Below are 10,908 nucleotides of genomic sequence, written 5' to 3' on the forward strand. Positions count from 1 at the left end.
CGCGCCGGTGGGGGGGGGGGGGGGGGCTCTTTGTCTTCTCATCATGAGACCAGGGCACAACAACCTCAGTTTCGTCAGTGTAACTCCTGGGGGAGAGTTCGTCTTCCACATCTAGTTAAAAACGACGACAGTCGCAGCAAAAAGGGCACCTGAAAGCCCACGCCGCGGAGGTGCACATGAACACAGAAAAGGGGCGGGGGAGGCGGGAACTGCCATCAAGCCGTAACCGGCTTCCGGTGACCCCTCCCGGGGGTTCCAAGGCAAGAGGCGTTCAGAAGGCGGTTGGCCCCAGCCGGCCTCCGCGTAGCTACCCTGGACTCCCTTGGGGGGGTCCCCCACCCAAGCGCTAACCGGGACCGACCCTGCTCAGCAGCCAAGATCTGGCGAGGAGAGCGGGTGAGCCCAGGCCAGCCAGGTCGGGGCCCGAGAGAGAGCAGAGAAGCCTTCATTGGGGAGCCCCTTCTGCTTCCGGGGGCTCCTCCTTTCCTGGGACAGGGCAGGAGAAAACCCAGGGAAACCAACGTTGCCGTCTCGCCGTCGCTGTGACGCCCGGCCATGCGGGAGGACGGGAGCTGGCATGGTCGGGGCACCTGGCGAGGGCCTGGGAACGCCCACTCCGCCAGGAAGGTGTTCTGGCCCCAGCCCCCCGCAGGGATCTTGTGGAAATGAGAAGGGGCAGGGACAGTCCCGGGCCCCCTCTGAGCTGTGGAGGGTTCGGGGAGTTTGACACGGGTGCTTCTGTGTGTCCTAGGCGGGGGCTGACCTTCGTCTCGGTCCACGACTGCTACTGGACTCACGCGCTCACTGTGGACATCATGAATCAGGTGAGGCTCCTCTCTCTCTCGGACCAACCCAAGGCAGAGCCTTCTGCGGGCATCCACCACGCTTTGTGCCTTTGTCCAATGGAGTGGATCCCCCCCCGTAGTCCAGAAATGGCACAGACCGTGCTAGTCTTTGGCTGCAGGATTCGGCTTGGGGGGGGGGCCACACAACCGCTTGGTTTCAGTACCCAAAGCAAGTCCTTCGCCCTTCTTGGGTGTGCAGCAGCGATGTTCAGGAAGGGTGTTAGCGACGCCTGGCAAGATCTCAGAAGAGCCCGTGGGCTGTTGGGGGGGGCAGGAATTCGGTACCCTGTGTGTGTGGCTCTCCACAGGGAGCAAACCCCAAACCAAAGGGAGCCGAGAGGAAATGAATTTGCTCGATTTGCGTACGTGACATGGGGCCGTGGGATTTTTCCCCTAGTTGCGTTTTCAGCCAAAAACCGGCTCCCGAAGTCGCTCATAGCAACCACCGCAGAGTCAATTAAGATTCCGTACCGGTTGCTGCCCTTTCTCTGCCGATTCTGATCCTGACTGGAGTCTGGAGCCCCCTCCTGATGAGCAGGCCTGCCAGGACCGAGGGCTTTGTGCTGCCAAGCGAGCTCGGTGTCCCTTGTGTGTGATGGGCTCGGTTCCCTCGGGGCACTTGAGGTGGGAGGGTTCCAGGTCGGAGCAGGGCCTCTGGCTCCCGGGAGACGGGAGAGGTCTCGGCTCCTCCTGGGGCCTGCAGGGGGCACCCTGGCTGGGATGCGGGGAGCCTGGGGGCCTCTGGGATGGAAGAGGGGTGGCTCCCAACTGGAGTCTGATGCTGCGACGAGAGGGAGGGGGTGCTGTCTCGGCTCCTCCTGGGGCCTGCAGGGGCACCCTGGCTGGGATGCGGGGAGGCTGGGGGCCTCTGGGATGGAAGCGGGAAGAGGGGTGGCTCCCAACTGGAATCTTCGACGAGAGGGAGGGGGTGTTCAGCTCCCTAACCCTGCAGGTCTTTTTCAGCACTGAGTATTCCGTGCCCAAACTCTCCCAGACATAACAAGTCTGGTCCGCTGCCTCCTCCCCAGCTCTCGCTATTGACCCGGCAGACGTTTCCCAGCTTCTGCGTCTGCAGAATCGATTGCTGGAACAAAACCTGTGCAGATCAAAAGGGCGCGTGAAGCAGCCTGGCAAAGGGTTGTGTTTGCGCGATCCCCTCCCCCCATTTCCTGGGCTGAGTCTCTGGTTTGGCACATCCTCTAAGAGAGGGGAGCTGGGGAGGGGGAGGGATGAATGTCAGTGCTGCCTGGGGGGGGCAGCTGAGGGGGAGCTGTTCATCCCCCCCAGGGCCTGCTCACCGAGCTGGCTTTTGGGATCGGTGGCTCCTGACTAAGTCTCGGTTCTGCCCTTCTCCCACTTTCTGTGCTCCAGGTATGCCGAGAGCAGTTTGTGGAGCTCCACAGCCAGCCCATCTTGCAGGACCTGTCCAAGTTCATGCTGCAGAAATACTGTGCCAAATCGCCGTGAGTGTGCCAGTTGTTTTTCTCTTTCCCCACCAGATCACCATCTGATTTTTATTTGGTTGGGGGGTTTTTGCACCTTAAATGAACCTCCACAGGGCTTCGGAAAGGTAAAAAGTAGACAGTCGTGAGCCTGGAGTTAGCCCATTCTTGAGGGTGAATATTATGCGTCTTGTATCTGACAGCTAAGGGCCACACCCTGCGTGAATAAAGGAAAACGTTCTCCGTGGGGCCAGCGATGAGCTTCCCCGGGTTTGCAGAAGAACTGGCTTTATTTTTAAAAAGTGGGGACAGCCCAGCCCGCCCCCCAAAACAGCAATATCTGTGCATATGCAAACATTGCCCCCCCCCCGAAAACGTAGAATCCAGAGAGCATAGTGAGTTGCCCTAGCAACCTAAGATGGCACCTCGTATCGAGGGTCGGTCGTATCACATGCTTAAGTCAGCTGACCTACAGAAGCATTGTGGGTGGATTTGGGATATGGGGAAAGGGCTGCTTTGTCTAAAGGGTGACCTCCTGGATGAAAGCTGTCGTGGTCATGGGAGGAGAAGAGCCTCCATTCAGGCCGGAGGGGGAGAGAGGGAGCAGTTTCAGTAGCCGGGGGCTCCCAGAGACTTCTGCTGTGGAGTTGCCAGGAAAGGCAGTGAGGTTTCTTAGCTAAGAGTTCCCTGGTGCGAACTTCAGCATTCTAAGAAAAACGACTGTTCCTTGACTTGCATTGAGATAAAGGGCTGGAAGAAAGGAGGTTTGAATTGAATTATCTGTGCAAACTAATTTGTCATATAGCAAAATCTCATTTCCCTTCCCCCTCCCTAGGACTCAGTGGAGGGGCAAGGCGGCCCTGGAGTACCGTCGGCTGGTGCAGTTGCTGTCCAAAGTTCCCAATAGCGGTACGGACAATGGAGAATGTTGTTGTTGGTTCTGGGGACTGGTGATTTCCGGGAATGAAAGAGAGACTGCTTGTGTGCCCCAGAGTCCCTCCCCGGTTTTCTTACTTGTGTCGCTGTCTAAGCAAACGTTGTTGAATGTGGGCTGCTGTGAGCCTCACTGAGGCCCATGGGAGCTGAGGTAAAGCCAGACGATTAAGAATCGATGGTCCAGTAATTGGATACCTTGACATTTGGAGCCTGTTGGGGTGAGGCTTGCCTTACAAATGAATTTACACAAAGGTGCTCGGCTGCCGAGAACCGACGTTTGTAAGGATTCCCCGCTTCATCACTTGGAGGCAACTTTCTGAAAGCGAGCGGATGTTTCCAATCCTCTGCTGGCCTACATGATGTGTTCTGCCAGTCTGTTTCCTGAGGACCTCTCCATCAAAGGTGAAGCAGGTTTCTAGTCCTTGTGGCTACAAAGACGTCTTTGATCGGCAGTGACTCCACCAATCCAGTCTGAGATGGTTATTATAGCTCAGTTAAATGTATCAACTTACTTGAAGTGTACCCGGTTATGGCCGTCAATGTGTGGAAGGCCCCTTCTAGTGTCAAAATGAGCGCAAGCTCTGCAGTACCCATTTAAAATTGTGTTGGTAAAGATTTGTTACTTGCACCAACCTCTTTAAGTGTCTGGTTTAAAACCGAAATCTGCAGGACCAAGGACAGCTCCACAGCAGCACATTCCTTGCCCTGATGGTTGGCCACATTCATTTGAGCCAAAGCCCTGAATGCTCACAAAAGAAGGGCAGCTCCTAGCCAGTTCTGTTGGCAACCGTGAGCAAGAAGCCAGGGACGACAGCGGAGTCCTAGACAATTGTGGAGCGGATTCCTTGGGAGACTCCCGCTGGTCCCTCAAGTGGTTTGCATTCCTGAGCTCGGGCTCTGGATCCGAGACCGCGTCCAGGCGGCTCCTTTTCGAGCAGAGCTGCCCGCCGCCTTTGGAGCATGTCCACTTTTAGATGTCGCTTCCTCGGGATTCGGTGCCTGAACTGCTGTGGACCTGATGCCAGTCCCCAATGCTTCCCTGTAGCAAATCCAGCTCCTAAATAATGGCATTTCAAGGAACGTTTCCGGAGGTGCAACTCACTGGCATCTTCTTATCCCTTCTTTGGTTTCCTCCTTTCTGTGAGCTCCTGTAATCTTACCTTTTTAAGCCTCTTTGTTCTCTTCGCACAGCTTTCATAGTCTGTGTCGTCGTCCTCTCCCCGTTTATTTCTAACAGGAGCTCAGCTGCCTTGGTCATTGTCTGGGTCCGTGAAAGACCCAGTTAGCTTAACTTACTCGTAAACTTAGTTCCCAACCACCACATACACCATCTGATTCCCATACGTTTCTTCCACTGCATCTCTAAGGATTGCACTTATAAAACTTAGCATCTGTATAGCCTTTTTGATTGTTCAAAGTGCTTCACAGCCTCACCTCAGCCCAGGAAAGGAGGTCAGTGTTATCTGGGCTGAGAAAATAGGTCTCACCTATTGAGTTCGTGGCTGAGGTGCATTACAGACACCCAGGTTTTAGCCTGCAGCGGCACATCGACTTTCTTCGATTGGGACACCTGCGGCTCCATGCTGAACCAGTGTGGCTTTATGAGGTTGCTAGAAAGGACCTCAAATCAATCATGAAGGCTTCTAGTTCTCATGAAGGCGGCAACCGTTGTGGCCGGGTATCTGTTCATCTCCACTGGCCAACGGTCAGGCTCCTCATAATTGCGATTTGTACAAGCAGAAGAGCAAAGAGTTTCTGATACCTTTAGGGCTATCAGGTTTGGAGTTGCAGAGGCTTCTAGTTCTCATGAAGGCGGCAACCATTGTGCCTGGGTATCTCCCCTGGCCAGCTGTCAAGCTCCTCATAATTGCAATTTGTACAAGCAGAAGAGCAAAAAGTTTCTGATACCTTTAGGGCTATCAGGTTTGGCGTTGCAGATTCACATTGCCTTGAGTGACAGCCCAGTCTATCACTTCTGGGTTCTCTGATGGCTTTCTCCCCACCCTCTTCTCTCTTAACAAACTACACCCGTTTGGTGTAGTGGTTAAGTGCACCAACTCTAATCTGGGAGAACCGGGTTTGGTTCCCCACTCCTTCGCATGCAGCTGCTGGTGTGACCTTGGGTCAGTCACAAGTTCTCTCAGAGCTGTTCTGGAAAGACCAGTCCTCAAAAGAACTCTCTCAGCCCCACCAACCTCACAGGGTGTCTGCTGTGGGGAGGGGGAGGAAAAGGAGATCTGTATATGCCACTCTGACACTCCAAGTGAAGGGCGGGGTATAAATCCAGTCTCTTCCTCCTCCCCTTCTTCTCCTCTCCTCCTCCTCCTCCTCCTCTTTTTTTTGTGTGTGGCCATCACATCTCTCAGAATGGCCTCTAGTTGACACAGAATTAGGCTGCAATAAATGTCAGGTGCCTTGGCTGCAGTAGGGGAAGTAGGGGCCCACCAATATGATGGGGCCATGGCCTCAAAGGGCAGGACCCCTCTCAGTGGCCCTTCCTGATCCCTGCCCTCTTCTAGTCCCTCAGAACTGTGAGCATCTCAGAATAAGAGCCGGCTCGGACACCCCAACCCTTTTGAGCCCACAGGCACCTTTCAGAATTCTGACGCCACGTGGTGGGGTGCAGCCACAAAACGGCCACTGGAGGAGGTGGAGCCAGCCACAAAATGGCTGCCGCCGCTTCCCTTCAATCACGCCGTGAAGATCCTTGTGCACTGCCAGTCAAATCTCCAGCAGCCAATTAGAAGCCTTGCTGGTCAGAGGCCCCACCTGGCTCCACCGCTTTCTGAAAGCTCTTGGTGGGCCCCAGGGAAGGTGTCAGGGCCACACTGGGGGTGGGGCGTGCTCCAAGCGTCTTCCTCCCATTCAATCACCTGAGCAGGCATGGAAGCCTCTGGGCGCGTGGAGAGTGTAGCTGGGGTTCCAGCCTCCAGCTGGGCAGGAAGGGGGTGACGTGCCCAAGGGCACGAGGCAGAAGTGGGGTGAACTTGGGGCAGCCAGATCTTTTTTCCCTTGAGTGCACTGCAACCCTGTGCCCAGTGCGTATGACCAGCTCCTGGGCGTGTGTTTGCCCAAGTAGGTGTGGAACGGACGGCCACTCCCTCCCTCTGCCAAGACACAAGTCCCCGCTGGCTAACTCGCTCAGTGCTTTCTTTCTAGAAAATACGCCTCCCGAGGTTTTCTTTAACTGGTCTCCTTTAGTCAAAGACTAGGAACTTCATGCCCCTGAGCAGTGTTCCCTCTAAGCTGAGTTTGTATGAGCTAGCTCACAGTTTTTTAGCCTCCGGCTCACACCTTTTTGCCTTAGCTCAGGAAGGAGGGCTCCAGAGCAAACTTAATTTCTGCAGTAGCCAAATGGCTCACTCACAACTTTAATGCCAGTAGCTCACAGAGTAGAATTTTGGCTCACAAGACTCCACAGCTTACAGGGAGCATTGCCCCTGAGTATCATTTATGTCGCTGTGGTTACTCCATGCAGGAAAGCAAAAAGGGAGAGTGGGCGACTGGTCGCACAGAATTAGTGGCTTAGTTGTTAATCGATCTGTGGGTTTTGTCCCCTCACTTTGATTCTGGGATGCAACTTGCAGCATTAGTTTGGCTTCATTTCTTTGTGAACTGTTCCTGGCGAGAAGCGCGCAGCTTTTTTTGCTGCATGTTGCCCAGAAGCTGCTGTGCCATCGGGCAGGGTGCTTCCCCTCGCACGCAGGGCCTCGTTGGGAGGCCCACCAGCCTCAAGGCTGTTGTGTGAGAGGCAGGGTGCCGCTACTGTGTTGTCTCAACATGCACCCCCTGCCCACGTCTGCCGTATCTCTGTCCCTGTTCTCCATAGCCTTCCCACTGTCAAACACATGACCCTCCCGGGGTGCGTTCTTGGCCATTTGCCCGGCTTCCCTTCTCTTTGAAGGCCTGGCGAGGACCCAAAAATCAGTTATTATTTATTCTTCATTGGGGGAGGGGGGCTCTTTGCTCTTGAGCACTTTTTAATAACCCTACCAGTATATATTCCGGTTGGGTCGCCATGTTAGTCTGAAGCAACAGAACAAAGTTTGAGTCCAGTCGGGCACCTTTCAGACCAACCAAGTTTAATTCTGTGTATAATAACACTGTGTGCATGCACATGAAAGCTTATACCCAGAATTAAACTTGGTTGATCTGAAAGGTGCCACTTAAAAATAGGGACAAAAAAGAGAAGAGGGAAAAAACTGTACCTAAAATCTAGAATTCAGAACCTAAAAAGGTTAGTCAAGAATAGAAGAGGGCCAGCTCTAAAAATCTAATTATGAAACGTACAAAAATATACATGTATTTATTCAACACAAATTAAAATAACAAATAAGGGCCCATTCATACCTCATATACAAATATTAAAAACATACAAAATGTATGTTTTTATATTTGTATATGAGGTATGAATGGGCCCTTATTTGTTATTTTAATTTGTGTTGAATAAATACATGTATATTTTTGTATGCCACTTAAAAATAAACATGAGTATTCCTTTGGAATACCAAAAGCAAACATGGGAAGATTCTGGGAAATTCTGTAGGGCTTTTTTTCACACCTGAATTTTGATCTTGAGTCAAGAATGGTGTTTAAACCAGTGCTTCCCAGAAATCTGTGAGTCTTTAAAACAAAATAAACTGAAATGTGCTTCTGATTTTTAAAAAGGAGCACACTTTTCTCTCTTTATTTACATCATATACCGTCCCCCTTTCTCACTCAGACTCGTGGCAGATTACAGAAAGCAAGGGCCTTGGTGTGGCAAAGTAAGAATGACCAGTCCATTTTTGCATGAGCTGATGCCATGGGGTTTGTCGTCTGCTGGGAATGGATGACATCCAATTCAGGGACTCTTACAGAGCTGCAACAGGCAGCCTCTAAAGGCACGTCATTCTGCAGTTGCTGAATCATTCAACTTTGTGTAGTGCAGGAAGGCAGCGGATTAATCTGTCTCCAGGGGAGGCCAATAGGAAGGGGCTGGAGGCCAGAGTTTGTCCAGCTGATCTTGCAGAAATGTGGTGGGTTGTCTCTTCTTACTGATAGATACTTCTGAGCTCCCAGGAACTTTCTGTTAACCAGTTAACACTCTCTGTCTGGTACACAGATTCAGGTGGGTCGCTGTGTGTCGGTCTGAAGCAGCAGAACAGAGTTTGAGTCCAGTCAGGCACCTTGAAGACCAACCATGGTCTTGTGCCCACAAAAGCTTATGCCAGGAATAAAACTCTGTTGGTCTTAAAGGGGCTGCTAGACTCACACTTTGGTTTTCTGGCTTACAGTTTCGAGATTCCAGTTTTGAACGGTCACGTGTTTGAACGTTGTGGGTGAAAAGGTGGCAGGGCAAGCCGAGGGCAGGGGCCTCTCTCGGCCACGGGGCGGCCGTTTGGTGTGAGCAGAGGCTGGGGGATTTCGACAAGACGATTCGGTTTCCTCCTGACTTTCCCTTTCCTCTCCCAGGTGACTTCGACCTGCAGAAGGTGAAGGAATCCACTTACTTCTTCAGCTGACCTCTGCTGCTGTTCCCCGCGTTCTGCCTGCGTGGCCCAGCCTGGGTCTAGAACGGGCCTCGCGGTCTCACCGGGGCCAGGAACAAGGGGCTGGTCCCTCCCACCATTCCCTGCAGCCCAGGCTCGGCCTCCCCGGAGAACTGCTGCCGCGCCTGTTCTCGGCTGCCGGGAGCAGCGGAGTCCTGCTGTGAGCCCCATGTGTGTCAAGAGCACCCTTGTTCCCTTGTGTGGTGGAGGGGGCTGACGGCATGAGGGGCCATTGCACATTGGGCCCGGGAGCGTGGTGGTGGTGCCTGCCAACAGAGGTGTGTCTGTGTGTGCCCAAGTGAAAGAAACTGGCCGTTGGGTCTTGTCTTCCGCAGGTCTTCTGCGGCGCCGTGTTTTTGCCTTGTGTTTTCCTGCCTCCTCCAGAGGAAGTTGGGGCTGTAGCCCAGGCAGACTTCCTTCAAGGACTTCTCCCTTCCTTTGGTTTTCGCTGTGGTCCGGGGGCTGCAGTCCTCGAGCCACCAGCTGCCCCCCTTGCAGATTCCATGCTTGGGGAGGGAAGGGGGCCCCACCTGGCTGCACTCTGTCTCTCCTGCCTGGAATCCTCTGTCCTCCCATCAGGACGGCATCATGGGGGGGGGGGGAGCTCTGCTTGGGAAATGACCCTGGGAATGTCTCTTCTTGGGGCAAATCTAGAAGTCTGATCTGCCTCCCACAGACAAAAGACCACAAAGCATCTTGTGAAATCGAGCTTGGCTGCCAGGGGCAAGCCTGGGTGAGCCACTGGCCCCTGCTGTCCCCCCCCCCTTAAAGAGGTCCTCCGGGGGGGAAAGAATTGCTGGCCAGGCGTCGTAAGGATTCATGCTTACACATTGGGGAAAGGGAGCTTCCTTCCTGTGCAGTTCTGGTCTGCCGACTGACGCAGTCCTCCACCCCCCCAGCTCCAGATACTCGGGTGGGCCCTTCATCCAACGGGGCCCCCCCATCCTGGGAGGAGCGTTCAGGGATGGCGCTTTCCCCTTCTTTCGAGAGTAAGTGTGGGTCAGTCCCTGAGTTTCCCCTGAGGGGATATCCTTCCCTTTCCCCTCTGCTAGTTGCTGTTTCAACCTGGCGGTTATCAATTACTGTAAGCAATTAAAAGAAACAAAAGGTTTTGAAATCTCTGCTGTGCCTCTCATTGGCCTCTTGAATCTCCGCCGTCTGTAATCACCAATCCACACACGTAGCAAAAAATACATTGATAAGGGCTCTCGTCGATTGGAAAGGCCTGCTCAGGGACAAGGGGAGGCTGCCCTCTGAATCTCTGTAAAGGGTCGCTGTTTCAGACTTTGCTTTTCAGAGAATCCTAGGATTGGAAGGGGTCATAGAGGCCATCTAGTCCCAACCCCCTGCTTAGTGCAGGATCAGCCTGGAGGATCCCTGACAAGCCTTCGTCCGTCTGTTGCTTGAAGACTGCCAGTGGGTGGGGGTGAAGCTCACCACCTCCCAAGGCAGCCCATTCCAATGCTGAACAACTCTTACTGTAAATATATAATTTTTCATATGCATGTACACAAACGCTCATACCCAGAATTAAACTCTCTGTCCGTTGCCTGATCCTGGCAGTATCCAGGGACTGTTGCCCTTGCGCATGAGTCCTCACAGGTGAAGCAGCACCTGATGCTGCCTCAGCTTTCCCCAGGCTGAGTTTGCATGCTCGGTTCACACGTGCGCACGTTCTTTGGGAACGGGCAGGGCTGTATCAGGTCTCCTGAGGGTCTCCACTTCTGTTTTAAGAAAATGAAGAAGAGGTTTGTAGCTGCCACCGTTGGGGGAAATTGTCCAGAAAATGGCCGGACACTGCCATGAAGTGTTAGAAGAGGAGGCAAATTAGGTCTCCAGAGATTTGGGGGCACAGTTCTGGTACCCCCCTGCACCTTGGTGGCCCCGGCCTGGGTGGCCTGGCTAGTCCGATCTCAGAAGCTGAGCAGGGTCGGCCCTGGTTAGCACTTGGGTGGGAGACCAGCCAGGAAGTCCCAGGTCGCTTTGCAGAGGCAGGCAAGGGCAAACCACCTGTGAACGTCTGTCACCTTGAAAACCCCACTGGGGGGGGGGGTACCATAAGTCGGCTATGACAGGACAGCACTTTCCACACACACCCATGCCTTGCTGCCCCTCCCCGGATTTGCACAAAATAAGAAAAATGCATACTAGACA

The 10,908-nt window shown here is 53.5% G+C and overlaps 1 protein-coding gene across 1 annotated transcript in view; it reads left to right on the top strand.

Annotated features, from left to right (window-relative positions):
• POLRMT (polymerase (RNA) mitochondrial (DNA directed)) overlaps positions 1-9,819 on the top strand; it is a 49,618-nt gene extending 39,799 nt beyond the window's left edge. The window contains exons 18-21 of the mRNA XM_015429761.1: positions 752-824; positions 2,217-2,308; positions 3,123-3,196; positions 8,678-9,819. Coding sequence (XP_015285247.1) covers positions 752-824; positions 2,217-2,308; positions 3,123-3,196; positions 8,678-8,727 — 289 coding nt within the window. The 3' untranslated portion in view covers positions 8,728-9,819. The remainder of the gene's footprint in view (positions 1-751; positions 825-2,216; positions 2,309-3,122; positions 3,197-8,677) is intronic.
• The last annotated feature ends 1,089 nt before the right edge of the window (positions 9,820-10,908 follow it).

This window comes from Gekko japonicus, unplaced genomic scaffold (genome assembly GCF_001447785.1).
Source record: "Gekko japonicus isolate JY-2015 unplaced genomic scaffold, Gekko_japonicus_V1.1 scaffold953, whole genome shotgun sequence".
NCBI classification, from domain to species: domain Eukaryota; kingdom Metazoa; phylum Chordata; class Lepidosauria; order Squamata; family Gekkonidae; genus Gekko; species Gekko japonicus.